Here is a 27516-nt window from a genome sequence, read left to right as displayed (position 1 = left end):
TAGACCAGCTGCACCAACCTCCCCTGTACTGCCCCCCTCCCCTCTCAATGATCACCCGCCCCCCCAAAAAAAAAGAATGTAAAAAAATAACACTGTAAAAAAAAAAAAAAAAAAAAAGGTAGTAGGAGCTCGCTCACACGGGGCTTACTACAGCATCCACTCATGCAGGCTGTTTATTAACCTCTTTCCGCCCGGCCAATGGCCGATTGGCAGCCAGCAAAATCCCTCAGCGTTCCGAGTGGACGCCATATGGCGTCCTTTCGGGCATGCGCAGTTTGCGCGCCTGCAGAGCCACGCAGCAGCGCGATCTGTCACCAGCCGTGTACCTCGGGCACAGCCTATGACAGATCTGAGTACCGGCCCCGTTGCCAGTACCATGTGACCTGTGGCCAATCACAGCAGGTCACATGACAGTTGTATACAATGGATGGCTTCATTCATACCATCCATTGTATACTAGTGTAGTGTCTAGCTGTGAATGGTCACAGCGATCACATGCAGAAGCTGGGCCAATCACAGCCCAGCTATGTCATGTGATTAGCCGTAGCAAAATCACAGCTAAGCACAAAAAAAACCCTGAATGAATCGAAGTCATTCAGGTAAATGCTTGCTTATAGCAAAGTAATTCTTTGCTATAAGCAAATTATGTAAAAAAAAAAAAAAATACTGATCATTTCCCCAAAGTAGTACAATGGTACTATGGTAACACTGTACTACTTTGGTCATAGTGAAATATGAAAAAAAAATCTTAAAAAAAGAAAAAAAAATTAATAAAAAATTAAAAATAATAAAAAAAACAAAACAAAATATATATATATTTTTTTTTTCATACGGTCACCAGTCAGTGTCCCTGATCACCGCCATGCCAGTTATATGACGACGCTGTACTACACTGGTGACAGTATGTAAAAAAAGTGAAAATAATTGTTTTAATTTTTTCATTTTCTGAAAAATTATGACAAAAAAAATACAACTTCAAAAAACTAGCCATGCCTCTTATGAAATACGTCTGACTGTCTACTTTTCAAAAAGGGGTCATTTGGGGGATATCTGTACTGTTCTGACATTTGGGGGATATCTGTACTGTTCTGACATTCTTGGACCTCAAGAAAATAGATTGGCTGTCAGTACTTCAGGATTGATCAATTTTCAGATCTATACCATAGTTTGTGAACTCAATAACTTTCCTACAAACTAAAAAATACATCCTAATTTGGGTTATTTTCACCAAAGACAGTAGCAGAATACATTTTGGCCTAAATTTATGAAGAACAATTATTTATTTGCAAACTTTTATAACGGAAACAAAGAAAAATGTGTTTTGTTTTCAGCATTTTTGGTCTTTTTTTGTTAATTTAGCAAAAAATAAAAACCCCAGCGGTGATTAAATACCACCAAAAGAAAGCTCTAGTTGTGTGAAGAAAATGATAAAATTTTAGTTTGGGTACAATGTTGTATGACCGCGCAATTGTCATTCAAAGTGTGAGAGCGCAGAAACCTGAAAACTGGCTTGGGCAGGAAGGGGGTAAAAGTGCCCGGTATAGAAGAGGTTAAAGTAGAAAAATATTAAAGGAAAAAAAAAAACTAATATTTTTTCTAATAGAATGAATAAAAAGTACCTAAGGAAAAACACAAACCAGGTAGTTGAGCCTTGCAGGGTTACATTTTGGGTCTGTTCACAGCATGACAATTGTTTTTACATTGTGTTGGACTACAATGCGTTTTTCTTTGCGCCTTGTCCTTGCATTGGATGCTGCTGGTGTAAAGGAGCCTTAGACACCAAAAAGGGAGCCATTTCCATAGCTTTAGTGTTTGGGGTTTCCAGACATAAGAGTCTCACATCCAGACCTGCAGCTATCACATGACAGTTGGAATTTGAATTTGTTTTGTAACTGACCCGCACTGCACCCCTCACATCCCTAACACAGATCTAGTTTTATCTGAGTCTAAGACTGAAAATTACACCCCCACAGATAATAATCAGCCCTATCCTTGTGTTAAATGTCTATTCATTGAGCTCATTATATATAAAAACTACATAAGGAAAACACAAGGTTTGCCTGTTGCAGCCAATCAGATCAAATGAAATCTAACATCTGATTGCTTTCTATAGGCTGATTCCTATGCTCTGTGCTTATCAATGTAAGAAATGTGGCAATTTCCATCCAGTAATGTCTGTTACATCTTCCCAGACCAAAGCAATCTATCTGTGAGAGCAGCTCACTGTTTTCTTCCAGCCCCTTCCATTGCAATGCCTAGGTGAGGTTTCCATGGCAACCACTGTGCCCTATGACATCACAGCAAACAAGCAGCCTGGCTCACAGCTCCTCAGAAGACTCTGGCTTCAGTACTGAGCAGACCGTTCGGTTACTGCTCTGCGATGGAATTCAGAAAACTCTTCGGCGTTTTGCTGCTACTCGTCGGTTGGCAAATGACAGCAGTACGTGGTGCTGTTGTTGCTGATAATTTCATGGGCACCAGACATGCGTGCCCCTCCATTCCGATCTATGAAAGTGTGGCATACGGCACAGACATGAACATAGAGCTGAGCTGCCAATGCAGACCGGATTTAAAGAGTCCTGTCTTTTGGTTCTACAAAGAGTCAGCCGACAGTTTAGAAACTCGGCCGCTGACACGGGCGGGAGATGGCGGCAAACAGAAGTCGCTTTACTTGGAGTCGAGGATCAGCATCAAAGTATACAGCATCATCATCCACAAGGCTCGTGTGACAGACTCAGGACTGTATATCTGTGGAAACGGCGATGGAGCATTCTACTGGGGGTACGACCTTGATGTGCAGGACAGCTCCAGTGCCTACGTGTCATTTCAGGAGCACCACCAACAGCCGCAGACAGACCTGGAAACCAAACACTTGACTGCCTTCACCGCCTTCTGGAAATGGAGCAAGTGTGACCGCTGTGATGTACGCGGGGAGAAAAGAAAGATCGGCTTTTGCTACGTCAATAGTACCTATCTGGATCCTAGGTACATGCTGGCAGAGAATGGAGTTGTTTCCTGCGGCTCACATGCTGTTCCTGAAAACCTGAAAACGGAACTTTCTGACCGCAGACCAGAAATATTCATCAAGAGCTGCCTGGTCCCCTGCCATGACAGGCAGCCGGGAATTAAAGGAACCATCAAACATTGGATGCACAAACTTGGCAAAATCAAGGATTACATCCCATTTCTTTCCAGGGCTCCAACAGAAAAACATACCCACACCTTGGGGAGCAGCCTTACTCTTGCCTGCCCAGGCGCCAAACCAACAGATGCTGTCGCTTGGGATAAAGGCAACAGAAGATATTACAAATCGGAATATCTGATTGGACAGAAGACGGCGACGAGGATCTACATAGACCATGGCAATAACCTGAACTTCCGCTATGTCAGGAAGAGTGACAAAGCCACATATTACTGCTGGCACCAGGGACAGCTTAAAGCTGGAATTAAGCTGTCTATTCAGAACGACCCGTCAGAGAAGCGCAAGTTTGAAGATTCCGACTCCATCCTCGCCTTGACTGTTGTCGGCATTTTTTTTGCCATCTTTTGCCTTATCTTTATAATGATCCATTGCTTAAAATGCTGTGCCTACAATTTTAGGTGTTCACCGTCGGCATGCATAGCAGATATGGTGTAAGGATTTGTTCCCGGGCCAAGGATCAGCTAGTAATATCCAGCTGTTGAGCAGCGGTTTTACTGACTGCCCACCTGAACATGGACATGCAGCCATTCAGGGCTGTGCACACAGTGTGGTCGTGATGCTTTGCTTCACAGCTACAGTAGAATTGACACTGCATGTTGCAGCTGGCAGGCTGTACCACGGCCCAATGTAGTCCATTCATGTAACTTAGGCTACACCACAACCACTCCGCAACCGCGTGCAACATGCATTCTGCCGGCAGGAAGGGCTCCCCACCGGTACAATACAACAGCATTGTGGGAGTGATTACCCCGTCCATCTCAAATGTGTGGGTGAGGGAATTGGATCTTTTTTTTTTCCTTCAACCTGAGGATTAGAGGAACTGAATTTATTCTCTCTTGAGAAGAGGAGATTAAGGGGGGATATGATCTCCATGTAGAATACATAAGGGGGGATATGATCTCCATGTATAATACATAAGGGGGGATATGATCTCCATGTATAATACATAAGGGGGGATATGATCTCCATGTATTATACATAAGGGGTGATATGATCTCCATGTATAATACATAAGGGGGGATATGATCTCCATGTATAATACATAAGGGGGATATGATCACCATGTATAATACATAAGGGGGGATATGATCTCCATGTATAATACATAAGGGGGGATATGATCACCATGTATAATACATAAGGGGGGATATGATCTCCATGTATAATACATAAGGGGGATATGATCTCCATGTATAAATACATCAGTGGTTCATGTACTGAACTCGGTGTAGAGCTATTCACCTTGAGGTCATCACAGAGGACAAGGGGGATCTCTTTACATCTGGAGGAAAAGAGATTTAATCTCCAAACACGGAAAGGTTTCTTCACAGGGAGAGCTGTGAAAATGTGGAATAGACTCCCTCAAGAGTTGGTTCTGGCCAGCTCAGTGGATTGCTTCAAAAAAGTCCTGGATTCTTTCTTGGATACACAGAATATAACTGGATAATAACATTTATAGGTAAAGTTGATCCAGGGAATATCCGATTGCCTCTCAGGGGATCAGGAAGGAATTTTTTTTCCCAGCAGGAGCAAATTGGATCGTGCTTTGCTGGGTTATTTTTGCCTTCCTCTTGATCAACTGTGGGTATAGGATTATAACTTTTTTTTTTTTCTTTTCTCTATGGTTGAACTGGATGGACTTTTGTCTTTTTTCAGCCGGACTAACTATGTAACTATGTAACCTACTGGTTGATTATTGTATGGCCAGACTTAGGCTATGCCTCAACCACCCTGCAACTGTGTGCAATGCATGTGGTTGCAGCATGGTGGGACAAATGCTGGCGGGATCCAGTTCCTAAACAATTTGCTCTAACAACCGCGAGTCATCTCTGCTGTCAGCGGTGGATTCAAATCAAATTTTGGAAACAAAAGAGCTGGCGGTTGTCAAAAAAATAAAAAAGACGTGAGGCCCCCCACACTGGCAGGCCAGGAAAGGGGGGACGAGAATGCTGCCCCCTCCTTCTGAAACATACCAGGCCACCTGCCCTCAACATGGTGTGGGTGTGTGTGTGTGTGTGTGTGTGTGTGTGTGGGGGGGGGGGGGGGTACTTTGCCATTTGCAGCTCAGTTTACAGTCCGGGGATGGCTGAGAGCAGGCAGGTAGGTGTAATTTATTGCATGTCTCTTCTGCAATAAAAGCCTGCCTGCTCAGTGTGCAACAAAAACAAAAGCGCCCCAACCTTGCGCATTACCTCAGTAAATAAAGGGTGAATTTATTGAATTGAGATATATACTCACAACAGTAGCAATACTAAAAGCATATCAAATCCAAGATCAGTGCACTGGAATAGCAGACACGTACGGGTCCCATCGAGAGGGGAGAAACTGACGCATTTCGAAGGGGCGTCCCTTCCTCTCAGCCTTGTGTTAGAGCTGCACAACCTTTGATTGGCTATTGGAGGAGCTTTCATATATGGTTCTACCCGCTGACTCAGTAGGGAGTGGAGATGAGGAGGGAGTACCTGGTTTCATGTATTAGTCTCCATTAGGTGGAGGATTTTGTAACTGTATATAGAGACTGAGGTTTCTTAGTATGTAGAGTGGTTGGAGAGCTCATTGGCACTGAGAGAAGGCTGCTGGAGCATGTGGTTCTGATCTTGCGGCATCTTAGCCCGGCTTCCATATCACGTGGAAGTTGCTCAGAGCTGTGCGGTCAGTGTGAAGGTTGGATGATGCTGTATGTAAGCACAGAAGATGGCCAGGGATCCCTGTACTTGCTTAGTCTCAGTGCCTATGTGAGTACAGAACAGACCCTGTGCTCAGTTCAACAGCTGGATGACTTCTCCCCCCCCCCCCCCTCGCTGCTCATGTTTTTATCACTGGGAAATCCTTTTTTTTAATTTACTGCACAGTCTGAAATGCACATTTTAGGTTGATTGATTTCCTAAAACTCCCAAAACATATGTAGTTTGAGAAGACTCTGTGTTGCTGGCAGGGGTCTAATGTTGCTTGGGAGGATCTATTATTCCTGGCTGCAGGGGATATACTTTACAGCTTTTCTTGTTATTAACAAATTACTTAGCACCACAAAATAATACATTCTCTGAAAAGGGGAGGTACTGGGGGATGGGTAGGGGGTGGAACCAAGGGACGGTGCTCAGAAGTCAATAAGGGATTACTCGGAAGGGAGGACTACCTACACCTATTCTTTTATTTAAAAAAATCCCTGGTGACAGCGGACGTGTAGTTCTGCTGTAAGGCTTATTCACATGTGCGCAGGCCTCAACGTCCCTCTGAAAAGCTATTCGCTGTGGTATTTGAAAGGCAGTGATGAAGTAACATGTCACCTCCTCACTGCTTGTTTTCATTCACTTCGTTCACAGAGGGTGTATCAATCAAGGCTGGATCTGGGGGGCTGGGCCCCCAAGATTTCAGTGGCACCCCTCAGGCTGCTCTGAACACTGTGGGGACTAAGCACCCCTCCCCCTAACCATCATGCTGAAGGATTCCTGCACTTCACACAGAGCTTGAGGAAGCAGAATTATCAGGAGGTGGTTGGCTTTTCCCAGCACTCTATACAGTGCAACACCACTGATCCCGCCGCCCACAGAACCGATCCCCCGCCCACACCACCAATCCCCTGTGGCTGCAGGCTGCTCCTCCTCTCCCCTCCTGACAGCTTTGGGTGTTGCAGGGGTGCCACAGGGGGACTTCACTATACAAATAGACCAGCTGCACCAACCTCCCCTGTACTGCTCCCCTCCCCTCTCAATGATCACCTTCCCCCCCAAAAAAAAAGAATATAAAAAAATAACACTGTAAAAAAAAAAAAAAAAAAAAGGTAGTAAGGCCTCGCTCACACGGGGCTTACTACAGCATCCACTCATGCAGGCTGTTTATTAACCTCTTCCTGCCCGGCCAATGGTCGATTGGCAGCCAGCAAAATCCCTCAGCGTTCCGGGTGGACGCCATATGGCGTCCTTTCGGGCATGCGCAGTTTGCGCTCCTGCAGAGCCACGCAGCGGCGCGATCTGTCACTGGCCGTGTACCTCAGGCACAGCCTATGACAGATCTGAATACCGGCCCCGTTGCCGGTACCATGTGACCTGCTATGACCAATCACAGCAGGTCACATGACAGTTGTATACAATGGATGGCTGCATTCATGCCATCCGTTGTATACTAGTGTGTCTAGCTGTGAATGGTCACAGCGATCACATGCAGAAGCTGGGCCAATCACAGCCCAGCTATGTCATGTGTTTAGCCGTAGCCAAATCACAGCTAAGCACAAAAAAAAAAAACCCTGAATGAATCGATGTCATTCAGGTAAATGCTTGCTTATAGCAAAGTAATTCTTTGCAATAAGCAAATTGTGTAAAAAAAAAAAAAAATACTGATCACTTCACCAAAGTAGTACAATGGTACTATGGTAACATTGTACTACTTTAGTCATAGTGAAATATGAAAAAAAAATTAAAAAAAAAAGAAAATAAATGTAATAAAAAATTAAAAATAATAAAAAAATGAAAAAAAATTATATATATTTTTTTTCATACTGTCACCAGTCAGTGTCCCTGATCACCGCCAAGCCAGTTATATGATGACACTGTACTGCACTGGTGACAGTATGTAAAAAAAAGTGAAATTTGTTTTAATTTTTTCATTTTCCGAAAAAGTATGACAAAAAAAATACAACTTCAAAAAACTCGCCATGCCTCTTATGAAGTACGTCGGACTGTCTACTTTGCACAAAGGGGTCATTTGGGGGATATCTGTACTATTCTGACATTCTTGGACCTCAAGAAATTAGATTGGCTGTCAGTACTTCAGGATTGATCAATTTTCAGATCTATACCATAGTTTGTGAACTCTATAACTTTCCTACAAACTAAAAAATACATCCTAATTTGGGTTATTTTCACCAAAGACATGTAGCAGAATGCATCTCGGCCTAAATTTATGAAGAACAATTATTTATTTGCAAACTTTTATAACAGAAACAAAGAAAAATGTGTTTTGTTTTCAAAAATGTTGGTCTTTTGTTAATTTAGCAAAAAATAAAAACCTCAGTGGTGATTAAATACCACCAAAAGAAAGCTCTAGTTGTGTGAAGAAAATGATAAAATTTTAGTTTGGGTACAATGTTGTATGACCGCGCAATTGTCATTCAAAGTGTGAGAGCGCTGAAACCTGAAAACTGGCCTGGGCAGGAAGGGGGTAAAAGTGCCCGGTATGGAAGAGGTTAAAGTAGAAAAATATTAAAGGAAAAAAAAACTAATATTTTTTCTAATAGAATGAATAAAAAATACCTAAGGAAAAACAAAAACCAGGTAGTTGAGCCTTGCAGGGTTACATTTTGGGTCTGTTCACAGCATGACAATTGTTTTTACATGGTGTTGGACTACAATGCGTTTTTCTTTGCGCCTTGTCATTGCATTGGATGCTGCTGGTGTAAAGGAGCCTTAGAGCCAAAAAGGGAGCCATTGCCATAGCTTTAGTGTTTGGGGTTTCTAGACATAAGAGTCTCACATCCAGACCTGCAGCTATCACATGACAGTTGGAATTTGAATTTGTTTTGTAACTGACACGCACTGCACCCCTCACATCCCTACCACAGATCTAGTTTTATCTGAGTCTGAGACTGAAAATTACACCCCCACAGATAATAATCAGCCCTATCCTTGTGTTAAATGTCCATTCATTGAGCTCATTATATATAAAAACTACATAAGGAAAACAAGGTTTGCCTGTTGCAGCCAATCAGATCAAATGAAATCTAACATCTGATTGCTTTCTATAGGCTGATTCCTATGCTCTGTGCTTATCAATGTAAGAAATGTGGCAATTTCCATCCAGTAATGTCTGTTACATCTTCCCAGACCAAAGCAATCTATCTGTGAGAGCAGCTCACTGTTTTCTTCCAGCCCCTTCCATTGCAATGCCTAGGTGAGGTTTCCATGGCAACCACTGTGCCCTATGACATCACAGCAAACAAGCAGCCTGGCTCACAGCTCCTCAGAAGACTCTGGCTTCAGTACTGAGCAGACCGTTCGGTTACTGCTCTGCGATGGAATTCAGAAAACTCTTCGGCGTTTTGCTGCTACTCGTCGGTTGGCAAATGACAGCAGTACGTGGTGCTGTTGTTGCTGATAATTTCATGGGCACCAGACATGCGTGCCCCTCCATTCCGATCTATGAAAGTGTGGCATACGGCACAGACATGAACATAGAGCTGAGCTGCCAATGCAGACCGGATTTAAAGAGTCCTGTCTTTTGGTTCTACAAAGAGTCAGCCGACAGTTTAGAAACTCGGCCGCTGACACGGGCGGGAGATGGCGGCAAACAGAAGTCGCTTTACTTGGAGTCGAGGATCAGCATCAAAGTATACAGCATCATCATCCACAAGGCTCGTGTGACAGACTCAGGACTGTATATCTGTGGAAACGGCGATGGAGCATTCTACTGGGGGTACGACCTTGATGTGCAGGACAGCTCCAGTGCCTACGTGTCATTTCAGGAGCACCACCAACAGCCGCAGACAGACCTGGAAACCAAGCACTTGACTGCCTTCACCGCCTTCTGGAAATGGAGCAAGTGTGACCGCTGTGATGTACGCGGGGAGAAAAGAAAGATCGGCTTTTGCTACGTCAATAGTACCTATCTGGATCCTAGGTACATGCTGGCAGAGAATGGAGTTGTTTCCTGCGGCTCACATGCTGTTCCTGAAAACCTGAAAACGGAACTTTCTGACCGCAGACCAGAAATATTCATCAAGAGCTGCCTGGTCCCCTGCCATGACAGGCAGCCGGGAATTAAAGGAACCATCAAACATTGGGTGCACAAACTTGGCAAAATCAAGGATTACATCCCATTTCTTTCCAGGGCTCCAACAGAAAAACATACCCACACCTTGGGGAGCAGCCTTACTCTTGCCTGCCCAGGCGCCAAACCAACAGATGCTGTCGCTTGGGATAAAGGCAACAGAAGATATTACAAATCGGAATATCTGATTGGACAGAAGACGGCGACGAGGATCTACATAGACCATGGCAATAACCTGAACTTCCGCTATGTCAGGAAGAGTGACAAAGCCACATATTACTGCTGGCACCAGGGACAGCTTAAAGCTGGAATTAAGCTGTCTATTCAGAACGACCCGTCAGAGAAGCGCAAGTTTGAAGATTCCGACTCCATCCTCGCCTTGACTGTTGTCGGCATTTTTTTTGCCATCTTTTGCCTTATCTTTATAATGATCCATTGCTTAAAATGCTGTGCCTACAATTTTAGGTGTTCACCGTCGGCATGCATAGCAGATATGGTGTAAGGATTTGTTCCCGGGCCATGGATCAGGTAGTAATATCCAGCTGTTCTCAGCGGTTTTACTGACTGCCCACCTGAACATGGACATGCAGCCATTCAGGGCTGTGCACACAGTGTGGTCGTGATGCTTTGTTTCACAGCTACAGTAGAATTGACACTGCATGTTGCAGCTGGCAGGCTGTACCACGGCCCAATGTAGTCCATTCATGTAACTTAGGCTACACCACAACCACTCCGCAACCGCGTGCAACATGCATTGTGCCGGCAGGAAGGGCTCCCCACCGGTACAATACAACAGCATTGTGGGAGTGATTACCCCGTCCATCTCAAATGTGTGGGTGAGGGAATTGGATCTTTTTTTTTCCTTCAATCTGAGGATTAGAGGAACTGAATTTATTCTTTCTTGAGAAGAGGAGATTAAGGTGGGATATGATCTCCGTGTATAATACATAAGGGGGGATATGATCTCCATGTATTATACATAAGGGGGGATATGATCTCCATGTATAATACATAAGGGGGGATATGATCTCCATGTATAATACATAAGGGGGATATGATCTCCATGTATAATACATAAGGGGGGATATGATCTCCATGTATAATACATAAGAGGGGATATGATCACCATGTATAATACATAAGGGGGGAATATGATCTCCATGTAGAATACATAAGGGGGGGGGGGGTATGATCTCCATGTATAATACATAGGGGGGATATGATCTCCATGTATAATACATAAGGGGGGATATGATCTCCATGTATAATACATAAGGGGGGATATGATCAACATGTATAATACATAAGGGGGGATATGATCTCCATGTATAATACATAAGGGGGGATATGATCTCCATGTATAAATACATCAGTGGTTCATATAGTGAACTCGGTGTAGAGTTATTCACCCTGAGGTCATCACAGAGGACAAAGGGAAACTCTTTACATCTGGAGGAAAAGAGATTTAATCTCCAAACACAGAAAGGTTTCTTCACAGTAAGAGCTGTGAAAATGTGGAGCAGGCTCCCTCAAGAGTTGGTTCTGGCCAGCTCAGTGGATTGCTTCAAAAAAGTCCTGGATTCTTTCTTGGATACACAGAATATAACTGGATAATAACATTTATAGGTAAAGTTGATCCAGGGAATATCCGATTGCCTCTCGAGGGATCAGGAAGGAATTTTTTTTCCCAGCAGAAGCAAATTAGATCATGCTTTGCTGGGTTTTTTGCCTTCCTCTGGATCAACTGTGGGTATAGGATTATAACTTTTTTTTTTTTTTTCTCTATGGTTGAACTGGATGGACTTTTGTCTTTTTTCAGCCAGACTATGTAACCTGCTGGTTGATTATTGTATGGCCAGACTTAGGCTATGCCTCAACCACCCTGCAACTGTGTGCAATGCATGTGGTTCCAGCATGGTGGGACAAATGCTGGCGGGATCCGGTTCCTAAACAACTACCTCTAACAACCACGAGTCATCTCTGCTGTCAGCGGTGGATTCCTTGCTGATAGCAGAATGTAAACAAAAGAGCTGGCAGTTGTCAAAAATTTTCTAAAAAAGGCGTGAGGCCCCCCACACTGGCAGGCCAGGAAAGGGGGGACGAGCATGCTGCCCCCTCCTTCTGAAACATACCAGGCCACCTGCCCTTAACATGGTGTGTGTGTGTGTGTGTGTGGAGGGGGGGTATGGGGGGGGTACTTTGCCATTTGCAGCTCAGTTTACAGTCCGGGGATGGCTGGGAGCAGGCGGGTAGGTGTAATTTATTGCATGTCTCTTCTGCAATAAAAGCCTGCCTGCTCAGTGTGCAACAAAAACAAAAGTGCACCAACCTTGCGCATTACCTCAGTAAATAAAGGGTACATTTACTGAATTGAGATATATACTCACAACAGTAGCAATAATAAAAGCATATCAAATCCAACATCAGTGCACTGGAATAGCAGACACGTACGTGTCCCATCGAGAGGGGAGACTCTCAAGATGAAGCTGACGCGTTTCGAAGGGGGATCCCTTCCTCTCAGCCTTGTGTTACAGCTGCACAACCTTTGATTGGCTATTGGAGGAGCTTTCATATATGGTTCTACCCGCTGATGCAGTTCCAGCACTGAATGTAAGTACTGGCAAGGGGTGCTGGAGAGACTATTGATACGGAGTACTGGGGGATTTATTGCTTCTGGGGAGGTATTTTACTGTTAAGGGTCTATCGTTAAGGGGAATCTGTTGTTGGGTGATGGTATTTTAGTGTGTGTGGGGTGGGGTGGTGCTACAGTTAATGCTGATTTCGTGTGTGTGTCTATAAGTTGTAGTTTTATATACAGACCAAGTTTTTCTAGTTTATTTAAAATCCCTAAAAGATGACATTTAGTTTGCTAAGATTGTGTGTTGCTGGGGAGGTATTTTATTATGAGGGGTCTATTGTTAATGCAGGGAGGGATTTACTGTTGAGGGGGATCTGTTGTTGTTGGGTGCTGGTATTTTAGTGTGTGTGGGGTGGTGCTACAGTTAATGCTGATTTCATATATATATATGTGTGTGTCTATAAGTTGTAGTTTTATATACAGACTACATTTTTCTAGTTTATTTAAAATCCCTAAAAGATGACATTTAGTTTGCTAAGATTGTGTGTTGCTGGTGGGGGTATTTTATTTCTTTGGTGGATCTATTGTTGCCGGGGTGTATTTTGTTGTAGGGGGTGTTGTGGGTGATATATTTTACTGCTTTTCTTGTTTTTATGAAATTCCATACAAATTATTATCTCCACAAAATGATACTTGGTTCTGTATTCTCTAAAAAGGGAGATACCGGGAGGTGGGTGGTGGGTGGTGGTACCAAGGGACCAGAGGTCAGTAGGGAGTGGAGATGAGGAGGGAGTACCTGATTTCATGTATTAGTCTCCATTAGGTGGAGGATTTTGTAACTGTATATAGAGACTGAGGTTTCTTAGTATGTAGAGTGGTTGGAGAGCTCATTGGCACTGAGAGAAGGCTGCTGGAGCATGTGGTTCTGATCCTGCGGCATCTTAGCCCGGCTTCCATATCACGTGGAAGTTGCTCAGAGCTGTGCGGTCAGTGTGAAGGTTGGATGATGCTGTATGTAAGCACAGAAGATGGCCAGGGATCCCTGTGCTTGCTTAGTCTCAGTGCCTATGTGAGTACAGAACAGACCCTGTGCTCAGTTCAACAGCTGGATGACTTCCCCCCCCCCCCCCCCCCTCGCTGCTCATGTTTTTATCACTGGGAAATCCTTTTTTTTAATTTACTGCACACTCTGAAATGCACATTTTAGGCTGATTGATTTCCTAAAACACCCAAAACATATTTAGTTTAAGAAGTCTCTGTGTTGCTGGCAGGGGTCTATTGTTGCTTGGGAGGATCTATTATTCCTGGCTGCAGGGGATATACTTTACAGCTTTTCTTGTTATTAACAAATTACTTAGCACCACAAAATAATACATTCTCTGAAAAGGGGAGGTACTGGAGGATGGGTAGGGGGTGGAACCAAGGGACGGTGCTCAGAAGTCAATAAGGGATGACTCGGAAGGGAGGACTACCTACACCTATTCTGTTATTTTCAAAAATCCCTGGTGACAGCGGACGTGTAGTTCTGCTGTAAGGCTTATTCACATGTGCGCAGGCCTCAACGTCCCTCTGAAAAGCTATTCGCTGTGGTATTTGAAAGGCAGTGATGAGGTAATATGTCACCTCCTCACTGCTTGTTTTAAGACTTTGTTCACAGAGGGTGTATCAATCAAAGCTGGATCTGGGGGGATTTCAGTGGCACCCCTCAGGCTGCTCTGAACACTGTGGGGTCTAAGCACCCCTCCCCCTAACCATCATGCTGCAGGATTCCTAAACTACACACAGAGCTGGGGGAAGCAGAATTATCAGGAGGTGGATGGCTTTTCCCAGCACTCTATACAGTGCAACACCACCGATCCCCCCGCCCACAGAACCGATCCCCCACCCACCCCCCCCCCACCCCCCCCCCCGTGGCTGCAGGCTGCTCCTCCTGTCCCCTCCCGACCGCTTTGGGTGTTGCAGGGGTGCCACAGGGGGACTTCACTCTGCAAATAGACCAGCTGCACCAACCTCCCCTGTACTGCCCCCCTCCCCTCTCAATGATCACCCGCCCCCCCAAAAAAAAAGAATGTAAAAAAATAACACTGTAAAAAAAAAAAAAAAAAAAAGGTAGTAGGAGCTCGCTCACACGGGGCTTACTACAGCATCCACTCATGCAGGCTGTTTATTAACCTCTTTCCGCCCGGCCAATGGCCGATTGGCAGCCAGCAAAATCCCTCAGCGTTCCGAGTGGACGCCATATGGCGTCCTTTCGGGCATGCGCAGTTTGCGCGCCTGCAGAGCCACGCAGCAGCGCGATCTGTCACCAGCCGTGTACCTCGGGCACAGCCTATGACAGATCTGAGTACCGGCCCCGTTGCCAGTACCATGTGACCTGTGGCCAATCACAGCAGGTCACATGACAGTTGTATACAATGGATGGCTTCATTCATACCATCCATTGTATACTAGTGTAGTGTCTAGCTGTGAATGGTCACAGCGATCACATGCAGAAGCTGGGCCAATCACAGCCCAGCTATGTCATGTGATTAGCCGTAGCAAAATCACAGCTAAGCACAAAAAAAACCCTGAATGAATCGAAGTCATTCAGGTAAATGCTTGCTTATAGCAAAGTAATTCTTTGCTATAAGCAAATTATGTAAAAAAAAAAAAAAATACTGATCATTTCCCCAAAGTAGTACAATGGTACTATGGTAACACTGTACTACTTTGGTCATAGTGAAATATGAAAAAAAAATCTTAAAAAAAGAAAAAAAAATTAATAAAAAATTAAAAATAATAAAAAAAACAAAACAAAATATATATATTTTTTTTTTTTCATACGGTCACCAGTCAGTGTCCCTGATCACCGCCATGCCAGTTATATGACGACGCTGTACTACACTGGTGACAGTATGTAAAAAAAGTGAAAATAATTGTTTTAATTTTTTCATTTTCTGAAAAATTATGACAAAAAAAATACAACTTCAAAAAACTAGCCATGCCTCTTATGAAATACGTCTGACTGTCTACTTTTCAAAAAGGGGTCATTTGGGGGATATCTGTACTGTTCTGACATTTGGGGGATATCTGTACTGTTCTGACATTCTTGGACCTCAAGAAAATAGATTGGCTGTCAGTACTTCAGGATTGATCAATTTTCAGATCTATACCATAGTTTGTGAACTCAATAACTTTCCTACAAACTAAAAAATACATCCTAATTTGGGTTATTTTCACCAAAGACATGTAGCAGAATACATTTTGGCCTAAATTTATGAAGAACAATTATTTATTTGCAAACTTTTATAACGGAAACAAAGAAAAATGTGTTTTGTTTTCAGCATTTTTGGTCTTTTTTTGTTAATTTAGCAAAAAATAAAAACCCCAGCGGTGATTAAATACCACCAAAAGAAAGCTCTAGTTGTGTGAAGAAAATGATAAAATTTTAGTTTGGGTACAATGTTGTATGACCGCGCAATTGTCATTCAAAGTGTGAGAGCGCAGAAACCTGAAAACTGGCTTGGGCAGGAAGGGGGTAAAAGTGCCCGGTATAGAAGAGGTTAAAGTAGAAAAATATTAAAGGAAAAAAAAAAACTAATATTTTTTCTAATAGAATGAATAAAAAGTACCTAAGGAAAAACACAAACCAGGTAGTTGAGCCTTGCAGGGTTACATTTTGGGTCTGTTCACAGCATGACAATTGTTTTTACATTGTGTTGGACTACAATGCGTTTTTCTTTGCGCCTTGTCCTTGCATTGGATGCTGCTGGTGTAAAGGAGCCTTAGACACCAAAAAGGGAGCCATTTCCATAGCTTTAGTGTTTGGGGTTTCCAGACATAAGAGTCTCACATCCAGACCTGCAGCTATCACATGACAGTTGGAATTTGAATTTGTTTTGTAACTGACCCGCACTGCACCCCTCACATCCCTAACACAGATCTAGTTTTATCTGAGTCTAAGACTGAAAATTACACCCCCACAGATAATAATCAGCCCTATCCTTGTGTTAAATGTCTATTCATTGAGCTCATTATATATAAAAACTACATAAGGAAAACACAAGGTTTGCCTGTTGCAGCCAATCAGATAAAATGAAATCTAACATCTGATTGCTTTCTATAGGCTGATTCCTATGCTCTGTGCTTATCAATGTAAGAAATGTGGCAATTTCCATCCAGTAATGTCTGTTACATCTTCCCAGACCAAAGCAATCTATCTGTGAGAGCAGCTCACTGTTTTCTTCCAGCCCCTTCCATTGCAATGCCTAGGTGAGGTTTCCATGGCAACCACTGTGCCCTATGACATCACAGCAAACAAGCAGCCTGGCTCACAGCTCCTCAGAAGACTCTGGCTTCAGTACTGAGCAGACCGTTCGGTTACTGCTCTGCGATGGAATTCAGAAAACTCTTCGGCGTTTTGCTGCTACTCGTCGGTTGGCAAATGACAGCAGTACGTGGTGCTGTTGTTGCTGATAATTTCATGGGCACCAGACATGCGTGCCCCTCCATTCCGATCTATGAAAGTGTGGCATACGGCACAGACATGAACATAGAGCTGAGCTGCCAATGCAGACCGGATTTAAAGAGTCCTGTCTTTTGGTTCTACAAAGAGTCAGCCGACAGTTTAGAAACTCGGCCGCTGACACGGGCGGGAGATGGCGGCAAACAGAAGTCGCTTTACTTGGAGTCGAGGATCAGCATCAAAGTATACAGCATCATCATCCACAAGGCTCGTGTGACAGACTCAGGACTGTATATCTGTGGAAACGGCGATGGAGCATTCTACTGGGGGTACGACCTTGATGTGCAGGACAGCTCCAGTGCCTACGTGTCATTTCAGGAGCACCACCAACAGCCGCAGACAGACCTGGAAACCAAACACTTGACTGCCTTCACCGCCTTCTGGAAATGGAGCAAGTGTGACCGCTGTGATGTACGCGGGGAGAAAAGAAAGATCGGCTTTTGCTACGTCAATAGTACCTATCTGGATCCTAGGTACATGCTGGCAGAGAATGGAGTTGTTTCCTGCGGCTCACATGCTGTTCCTGAAAACCTGAAAACGGAACTTTCTGACCGCAGACCAGAAATATTCATCAAGAGCTGCCTGGTCCCCTGCCATGACAGGCAGCCGGGAATTAAAGGAACCATCAAACATTGGATGCACAAACTTGGCAAAATCAAGGATTACATCCCATTTCTTTCCAGGGCTCCAACAGAAAAACATACCCACACCTTGGGGAGCAGCCTTACTCTTGCCTGCCCAGGCGCCAAACCAACAGATGCTGTCGCTTGGGATAAAGGCAACAGAAGATATTACAAATCGGAATATCTGATTGGACAGAAGACGGCGACGAGGATCTACATAGACCATGGCAATAACCTGAACTTCCGCTATGTCAGGAAGAGTGACAAAGCCACATATTACTGCTGGCACCAGGGACAGCTTAAAGCTGGAATTAAGCTGTCTATTCAGAACGACCCGTCAGAGAAGCGCAAGTTTGAAGATTCCGACTCCATCCTCGCCTTGACTGTTGTCGGCATTTTTTTTGCCATCTTTTGCCTTATCTTTATAATGATCCATTGCTTAAAATGCTGTGCCTACAATTTAGGTGTTCACCGTCGGCATGCATAGCAGATATGGTGTAAGGATTTGTTCCCGGGCCAAGGATCAGCTAGTAATATCCAGCTGTTGAGCAGCGGTTTTACTGACTGCCCACCTGAACATGGACATGCAGCCATTCAGGGCTGTGCACACAGTGTGGTCGTGATGCTTTGCTTCACAGCTACAGTAGAATTGACACTGCATGTTGCAGCTGGCAGGCTGTACCACGGCCCAATGTAGTCCATTCATGTAACTTAGGCTACACCACAACCACTCCGCAACCGCGTGCAACATGCATTCTGCCGGCAGGAAGGGCTCCCCACCGGTACAATACAACAGCATTGTGGGAGTGATTACCCCGTCCATCTCAAATGTGTGGGTGAGCGAATTGGATCTTTTTTTTTTCCTTCAACCTGAGGATTAGAGGAACTGAATTTATTCTCTCTTGAGAAGAGGAGATTAAGGGGGGATATGATCTCCATGTAGAATACATAAGGGGGGATATGATCTCCATGTATAATACATAAGGGGGGATATGATCTCCATGTATAATACATAAGGGGGGATATGATCTCCATGTATAATATATAAGGGGGGATATGATCTCCATGTATAATACATAAGGGGGGATATGATCTCCATGTATAATACATAAGGGGGGATATGATCTCCATGTATAATACATAAGGGGGGATATGATGAACATGTATAAATACATCAGTGGTTCATGTAGTGAACTCGATGTAGAGCTATTCACCTTGAGGTCATCACAGAGGACAAGGGGGATCTCTTTACATCTGGAGGAAAAGAAATTTAATCTCCAAACACGGAAAGGTTTCTTCACAGTAAGAGCTGTGAGAATGTGGAATAGACTCCCTCAAGAGTTGGTTCTGGCCAGCTCAGTGGATTGCTTCAAAAAAGTCCTGGATTCTTTCTTGGATACACAGAATATAACTGGATAATAACATTTATAGGTAAAGTTGATCCAGAGAATATCCGATTGCCTCTCGGGGGATCAGGAAGGAATTTTTTTTCCAAGCAGAAGCAAATTAGATCATGCTTTGCTGGGTTTTTTGCCTTCCTTTGGATCAACTGTGGGTATAGGATTATAACTTTTTTTTTTCTCTATGGTTGAACTGGATGGACTTTTGTCTTTTTTCAGCCGGACTAACTATGTAACTATGTAACCTGCTGGTTGATTATTGTATGGCCAGACTTAGGCTATGCCTCAACCACCCTGCAACTGTGTGCAATGCATGTGGTTGCAGCATGGCGGGACAAATGCTGGCGGGTTATGGTTCATAAACAATTTGCTCTAACAACCGCGAGTCATCTCTGCTGTCAGCGGTGGATTCAAATCAAATTTAGGAAACAAAAGAGCTGGCGGTTGTCAAAAAAATAAAAAAAGACGTGAGGCCCCCCACACTGGCAGGCCAGGAAAGAGGGGACGAGAATGCCCCCTCCTTCTGAAAAATACCAGGCCACTTGCCCTCAACATGGTGTGGGTGTGTGTGTGTGTGTGTGTGGGGGGGGGGGGGGGGTACTTTGCCATTTGCAGCTCAGTTTACAGCGTGGGGATGGCTGAGAGCAGGCGGGTAGGTGTAATTTATTGCATGTCTCTTCTGCAATAAAAGCCTGCCTGCTCAGTGTGCAACAAAAACAAAAGCGCCCCAACCTTGCGCATTACCTCAGTAAATAAAGGGTGAATTTATTGAATTGAGATATATACTCACAACAGTAGCAATAATAAAAGCATATCAAATCCAAGATCAGTGCACTGGAATAGCAGACACGTACGTGTCCCATCGAGGGGGGAGAAGCTGACGCGTTTCGAAGGGGGATCCCTTCTTCTCAGCCTTGTGTTAGAGCTGCACAACCTTTGATTGGCTATTGGAGGAGCTTTCATATATGGTTCTACCCGCTGACTCAGTAGGGAGTGGAGATGAGGAGGGAGTACCTGATTTCATGTATTAGTCTCCATTAGGTGGAGGATTTTGTAACTGTATATAGAGACTGAGGTTTCTTAGTATGTAGAGTGGTCAGAGAGCTCATTGGCACTGAGAGAAGGCTGCTGGAGCATGTGGTTCTGATCCTGCGGCATCTTAGCCCAGCTTCCATATCACGTGGAAGTTGCTCAGAGCTGTGCGGTCAGTGTGAAGGTTGGATGATGCTGTATGTAAGCACAGAAGATGGCCAGGGATCCCTGTGCTTGCTTAGTCTCAGTGCCTATGTGAGTACAGAACAGACCCTGTGCTCAGTTCAACAGCTGGATGACTTCCCCCCCCCCCCCCCCCCCCCCCCTCGCTGCTCATGTTTTTATCACTGGGAAATCCTTTTTTTTAAATTACTGCACAGTCTGAAATGCACATTTTAGGTTGATTGATTTCCTAAAACTCCCAAAACATATGTAGTTTGAGAAGACTCTGTGTTGCTGGCAGGGGTCTAATGTTGCTTGGGAGGATCTATTATTCCTGGCTGCAGGGGATATATTTTACAGCTTTTCTTGTTATTAACAAATTACTTAGCACCACAAAATAATACATTCTCTGAAAAGGGGAGGTAGTGGGGGATGGGTAGGGGGTGGAACCAAGGGACGGTGCTCAGAAGTCAATAAGGGATGACTCGGAAGGGAGGACTACCTACACCTATTCTTTTATTTAAAAAAAATCCCTGGTGACAGCGGACGTGTAGTTCTGCTGTAAGGCTTATTCACATGTGCGCAGGCCTCAACGTCCCTCTGAAAAGCTATTCGCTGTGGTATTTGAAAGGCAGTGATGAGGTAACATGACACCTCCTCACTGCTTGTTTTAAGACTTTGTTCACAGAGAGTGTATCAATCAAGGCTGGATCTGGGGGGCTGTGCCCCCAAAATTTCAGTGGCACCCCTTAGGCTGCTCTGAACACTGTGGGGGCTAAGCACCCCTCCCCCTAACCGTCATGCTGCAGGATTCCTGCACTTCACACAGAGCTTGGGGAAGCAGAATTATCAGGAGGTGGTTGGCTTTTCCCAGCACTCTATACAGTGCAACACCACCAATCCCCCCGCCCACAGAACTGATCCCCCCGCCCACACCACCGATCCCCCCGCCCACAAAACCAATCCCCTGTGGCTGCAGGCTGCCCCTCCTCTCCCCTCCTGACAGCTTTGGGTGTTGCAGGGGTGCCACAGAGGGACTTCACTCTGCAAATAGACCAGCTGCACCAACCTCCCCTGTACTGCCCCCCCCTCAAAAAAAAAAAAAAGAATATAAAAAAATAACTAAAAAAAAAAAAAAAAAAGTAGTAGGACCTCGCTCACACGGGGCTTACTACAGCATCCACTCATGCAGGCTGTTTATTAACCTCTTCCTGCCCGGGCAATGGCCGATTGGCAGCCAGCAAAATCCCTCAGCGTTCCAGGTGGACGCCATATGGCATCCTTTCGGGCATGCGCAGTTTGCACGCCTGCAGAGCCACGCAGTGGCGCGATCTGTCACTGGCCGTGTACCTCGGGCAGAGCCTATGACAGATCTGAGTACCGGCCCCGTTGCCGGTACCAAATGACCTGCTGTGACCAATCACAGCAGGTCACATGACAGTTGTATACAATGGATGGCTTCATTCATGCCATCCATTGTATATTAGTGTGTCTAGCTGTGAATGGTAACAGCGATCACATGCAGAAGCTGGGCCAATCACAGCCCAGCTATGTCATGTGATTAGCCGTAGCCAACTCACAGCTAAGCACAAAAAAAAAAAACCCTGAATGAATCGAAATCATTCAGGTAAATGCTTGCTTATAGCAAAGTAATTCTTTGCTATAAGCAAATTGTGTAAAAAAAAAAAAAAATACTGATCCCTTCCCCAAAGTAGTAAAATGGTACTATGGTAACACTGTACTACTTTGGTCATAGTGAAATATGAAAAAAAAATCTTAAAAAAAGAAAAAAAAAATTAAAAAATTAAAAATAAAAAAATTATATATATTTTTTTTAATACTGTCACCAGTCAGTGTCCCTGATCACCTCCATGCCAGTTATATGATGACGCTGTACTGCACTGGTGACATTATGTAAAAAAAAAAGTGAAAATAATTGTTTTAATTTTTTCATTTTACGAAAAATTATGACAAAAAAAATACAACTTCAAAAAACTTGCCATGCCTCTTATGAAGTACGTCGGACTGTCTACTTTACAAAAAGGGGTCATTTGGGGGATATATGTACTGTTCTGACATTCTTGGACCTCAAGAAATTAGATTGGCTGTCAGTACTTCAGGATTGATCAATATTCAGATCTATACCATAGTTTGTGAACTCTATAACTTTCCTACAAACTAAAAAATACATCCAAATTTGGGTTATTTTCACCAAAGACATGTAGCAGAATACATCTCGGCCTAAATTTATGAAGAACAAATATTTATTTGCAAGAAAAACGTGTTTTGTTTTCAACATTTTTGGTCTTTTTTTGTTAATTTAGAAAACAATAAACACCCCAGCGATGATTAAATACCACAAAAAGAAAGCTCTAGTTGTGTGAAGAAAATGATAAAATTTTAGTTTGGGTACAATGTTGTATGACCGCGCAATTGTCATTCAAAGTGTGAGAGCGCTGAAACCTGAAAACTGGCCTGGGCAGGAAGGGGGTAAAAGTGCCCGGTATGGAAGAGGTTAAAGTAGAAAAATATTAAAGGAAAAAAAAACTATTTTTTCTAATAGAATGAATAAAAAGTACCTAAGGAAAAACACAAACCAGGTAGTTGAGCCTTGCAGGGTTACATTTTGGGTCTGTTCACAGCATGACAATTGTTTTTACATTGTGTTGGACTACAATGCGTTTTTCTTTGCGCCTTGTCCTTGCATTGGATGCTGCTGGTGTAAAGGAGCCTTAGACACCAAAAAGGGAGCCATTTCCATAGCTTTAGTGTTTGGGGTTTCCAGACATAAGAGTCCCACATCCAGACCTGCAGCTATCACATGACAGTTGGAATTTGAATTTGTTTTGTAACTGACACGCACTGCACCCCTCACATCCCTACCACAGATCTAGTTTTATCTGAGTCTAATGAGACTGAAAATTACACCCCCACAGAAAATAATCCGCCCTATCCTTGTGTTAAATGTCCATTCATTGAGCTCATTATATATAAAAACTACATAAGGAAAACACAAGGTTTGCCTGTTGCAGCCAATCAGATAAAATGAAATCTAACATCTGATTGCTTTCTATAGGCTGATTCCTATGCTCTGTGCTTATCAATGTAAGAAATGTGGCAATTTCCATCCAGTAATGTCTGTTACATCTTCCCAGACCAAAGCAATCTATCTGTGAGAGCAGCTCACTGTTTTCTTCCAGCCCCTTCCATTGCAATGCCTAGGTGAGGTTTCCATGGCAACCACTGTGCCCTATGACATCACAGCAAACAAGCAGCCTGGCTCACAGCTCCTCAGAAGACTCTGGCTTCAGTACTGAGCAGACCGTTCGGTTACTGCTCTGCGATGGAATTCAGAAAACTCTTCGGCGTTTTGCTGCTACTCGTCGGTTGGCAAATGACAGCAGTACGTGGTGCTGTTGTTGCTGATAATTTCATGGGCACCAGACATGCGTGCCCCTCCATTCCGATCTATGAAAGTGTGGCATACGGCACAGACATGAACATAGAGCTGAGCTGCCAATGCAGACCGGATTTAAAGAGTCCTGTCTTTTGGTTCTACAAAGAGTCAACCGACAGTTTAGAAACTCGGCAGCTGACACGGGCGGGAGATGGCGGCAAACAGAAGTCGCTTTACTTGGAGTCGAGGATCAGCATCAAAGTATACAGCATCATCATCCACAAGGCTCGTGTGACAGACTCAGGACTGTATATCTGTGGAAACGGCGATGGAGCATTCTACTGGGGGTACGACCTTGATGTGCAGGACAGCTCCAGTGCCTACGTGTCATTTCAGGAGCACCACCAACAGCCGCAGACAGACCTGGAAACCAAACACTTGACTGCCTTCACCGCCTTCTGGAAATGGAGCAAGTGTGACCGCTGTGATGTACGCGGGGAGAAAAGAAAGATCGGCTTTTGCTACGTCAATAGTACCTATCTGGATCCTAGGTACATGCTGGCAGAGAATGGTGTTGTTTCCTGCGGCTCACATGCTGTTCCTGAAAACTTGAAAACGGAACTTTCTGACCGCAGACCAGAAATATTCATCAAGAGCTGCCTGGTCCCCTGCCATGACAGGCAGCCGGGAATTAAAGGAACCATCAAACATTGGATGCACAAACTTGGCAAAATCAAGGATTACATCCCATTTCTTTCCAGGGCTCCAACAGAAAAACATACCCACACCTTGGGGAGCAGCCTTACTCTTGCCTGCCCAGGCGCCAAACCAACAGATGCTGTCGCTTGGGATAAAGGCAACAGAAGATATTACAAATCGGAATATCTGATTGGACAGAAGACGGCGACGAGGATCTACATAGACCATGGCAATAACCTGAACTTCCGCTATGTCAGGAAGAGTGACAAAGCCACATATTACTGCTGGCACCAGGGACAGCTTAAAGCTGGAATTAAGCTGTCTATTCAGAACGACCCGTCAGAGAAGCGCAAGTTTGAAGATTCCGACTCCATCCTCGCCTTGACTGTTGTCGGCATTTTTTTTGCCATCTTTTGCCTTATCTTTATAATGATCCATTGCTTAAAATGCTGTGCCTACAATTTTAGGTGTTCACCGTCGGCATGCATAGCAGATATGGTGTAAGGATTTGTTCCCGGGCCAAGGATCAGCTAGTAATATCCAGCTGTTGAGCAGCGGTTTTACTGACTGCCCACCTGAACATGGACATGCAGCCATTCAGGGCTGTGCACACAGTGTGGTCGTGATGCTTTGCTTCACAGCTACAGTAGAATTGACACTGCATGTTGCAGCTGGCAGGCTGTACCACGGCCCAATGTAGTCCATTCATGTAACTTAGGCTACACCACAACCACTCCGCAACCGCGTGCAACATGCATTCTGCCGGCAGGAAGGGCTCCCCACCGATACAATACAACAGCGTTGTGGGAGTGATTACCCCATCCATCTCAAATGTGTGGGTGAGGGAATTGGATCATTTTTTTTTTTCCTTCAATCTGAGGATTAGAGGAACTGAATTTATTCTTTCTTGAGAAAAGGAGATTAAGGGGGGATATGATCTCCATGTATAATACATAAGGGGGGATATGATCTCCATGTATAATACATAAGGGGGATATGATCAACATGTATAATACATAAGGGGGGATATGATCTCCATGCATAATACATAAGGGGGGATATGATCTCCATGCATAATACATAAGGGGGGATATGATCTCCATGCATAATACATAAGGGGGGGATATGATCTCCATGCATAATACATAAGGGGGGGATATGATCTCCATGTATAATACATAAGGGGGGATATGATCTCCAAGTATAATACATAAGGGGGGATATGATCTCCATGTATAATACATAAGGGGGATATGATCTCCATGTATAATACATAAGGGGGGATATGATCTCCATGTATAATACATAAGGGGGGATATGATCTCCATCTATAATACATAAGGGGGGATATGATCTCCATCTATAATACATAAGGGGGGATATGATCTCCATCTATAATACATAAGGGGGGGATATGATCTCCATGTATAATACATAAGGGGGGATATGATTTCCATGTATAATACATAAGGGGGGATATGATTTCCATGTATAATACATAAGGGGGGTAGGATCTCCATGTATAATACATAAGGGGGGATATGATCACCATGTATAATACATAAGGGGGGATATGATCTCTATGTATAATACATAAGGGGGATATGATCTCTATGTATAATACATAAGGGGGATATGATCTCCATGTATAATACATAACGGGGGATATGATCTCCATGTATAATACATAAGGGGGGGATATGATCTCCATGTATAATACATAAGGGGGGATAGGATCTCCATGTATAATACATAAGGGGGGATATGATCTCCATGTATAATACATAAGGGGGATATGATCTCCATGTATAATACATAAGGGGGGATATGATCTCCATGTATAATACATAAGGGGGGATATGATCTCCATGTATAATACATAAGGGGGGATATGATCTCCATGTATAAATACATCAGTGGTTCATATAGTGAACTCGGTGTAGAGCTATTCACCATGAGGTCATCACAGAGGACAAGGGGGCACTCTTTATGTCTGGAGGAAAAGAAATTTAATCTCCAAACATGGAAAGGTTTCTTCACAGTGAGAGCTGTGAAAATGTGGAATAGACTCCCTCAAGAGTTGGTTCTGGCCAGCTCAGTGGATTGCTTCAATAAAGTCCTGGATTCTTTCTTGGATACACAGAATATAACTGGATATAACATTTATAGGTAAAGTTGATCCAGGGAATATCCGATTGCCTCTCGGGGGATCAGGAAGGATTTTTTTTTCCCAGCAGAAGCAAATTAGATCGTAGTTTGCTGGGGGGTTTTTTGCCTTCTTCTGGATCAACTGTGGGTATAGGATTATAACTTTTTTTTTTTTCTTTTCTCTATGGTTGAACTGGATGGACGTTTGTCTTCTTTCAGCCGGACTAACTATGTAACTATGTAACCTGCTGGTTGATTATTGTATGGCCAGACTTAGGCTATGCCTCAACCACCCTGCAACTGTGTGCAATGCATGTGGTTGCAGCATGGCGGGACAAATGCTTGCGGGATTCGGTTCCTAAACAACTACCTCTAACAACCGCGAGTCATCTCTGCTGTCAGCGGTGGATTCAAATCAAATTTTGGAAACAAAAGAGCTGGCGGTTGTCAAAAAAACAAAAAAGAAGGCGTGAGGCCCCCCACACTGGCAGGCCAGGAATAGGGGGACGAGCATGCTGCCCCCTCCTGAAACATACCAGGCCACCTGCCCTCAACATGGTGTGTGTGTGGGGGGGGTACTTTGCCATTTGCAGCTCAGTTTACAGTCCGGGGATGGCTGAGAGCAGGCGGGTAGGTGTAATTTATTGCATGTCTCTTCTGCAATAAAAGCCTACCTGCTCAGTGTGCAACAAAAACAAAAGCGCACCAACCTTGCGCATTACCTCAGTAAATAAAGGGTGAATTTATTGAATTGAGATATATACTCACAACAGTAGCAATAATAAAAGCATATCAAATCCAAGATCAGTGCACTGGAATAGCAGACACGTACGTGTCCCATCGAGAGGGGAGAAGCTGGCGCGTTTCGAAGGGGGATCCCTTATTCTCAGCCTTGTGTTAGAGCTGCACAACCTTTGATTGGCTATTGGAGGAGCTTTCATATATGGTTCTACCCGCTGACTCAGTAGGGAGTGGAGATGAGGAGGGAGTACCTGATTTCATGTATTAG

At 44.0% G+C, this 27516-nt stretch overlaps 1 protein-coding gene and 3 pseudogenes across 1 annotated transcript; all 4 read left to right on the top strand.

The window, feature by feature from the left end:
* Window positions 1-2504: 2504 nt before the first annotated feature.
* Window positions 2505-4042, top strand: LOC149464430 (Ig-like V-type domain-containing protein FAM187A pseudogene; annotated as a pseudogene).
* Window positions 4043-9333: 5291 nt separating this feature from the next.
* Window positions 9334-10487, top strand: LOC149464429 (Ig-like V-type domain-containing protein FAM187A). Its single transcript, XM_089674722.1, has one exon. The coding sequence runs from the start codon at window positions 9363-9365 to the stop codon at window positions 10464-10466; it is 1104 nt and encodes a 367-aa protein (XP_089530848.1). The 5' UTR covers window positions 9334-9362; the 3' UTR covers window positions 10467-10487.
* Window positions 10488-16914: 6427 nt separating this feature from the next.
* LOC149464428 (Ig-like V-type domain-containing protein FAM187A pseudogene) lies at window positions 16915-18170 on the top strand (annotated as a pseudogene).
* A 5436-nt stretch (window positions 18171-23606) lies between these two features.
* On the top strand, window positions 23607-25101 carry LOC149464427 (Ig-like V-type domain-containing protein FAM187A pseudogene; annotated as a pseudogene).
* Window positions 25102-27516: the final 2415 nt, after the last annotated feature.

The sequence above is a fragment of the Staurois parvus genome, unplaced genomic scaffold (genome assembly GCF_062004578.1).
Source record: "Staurois parvus isolate SC_StPar_1 unplaced genomic scaffold, SC_StPar_1.0 ptg000151l, whole genome shotgun sequence".
Lineage (NCBI taxonomy): Eukaryota > Metazoa > Chordata > Amphibia > Anura > Ranidae > Staurois > Staurois parvus.
This window is presented reverse-complemented; position numbering and strand designations above follow the sequence as displayed.

Coding starts and splice junctions, on each gene's coding strand:
- LOC149464429 (XM_089674722.1), top strand. CDS start 9,363: ATGAACATAGAGCTGAGCTGCCAATGCAGACCGGATTTAAAGAGTCCT.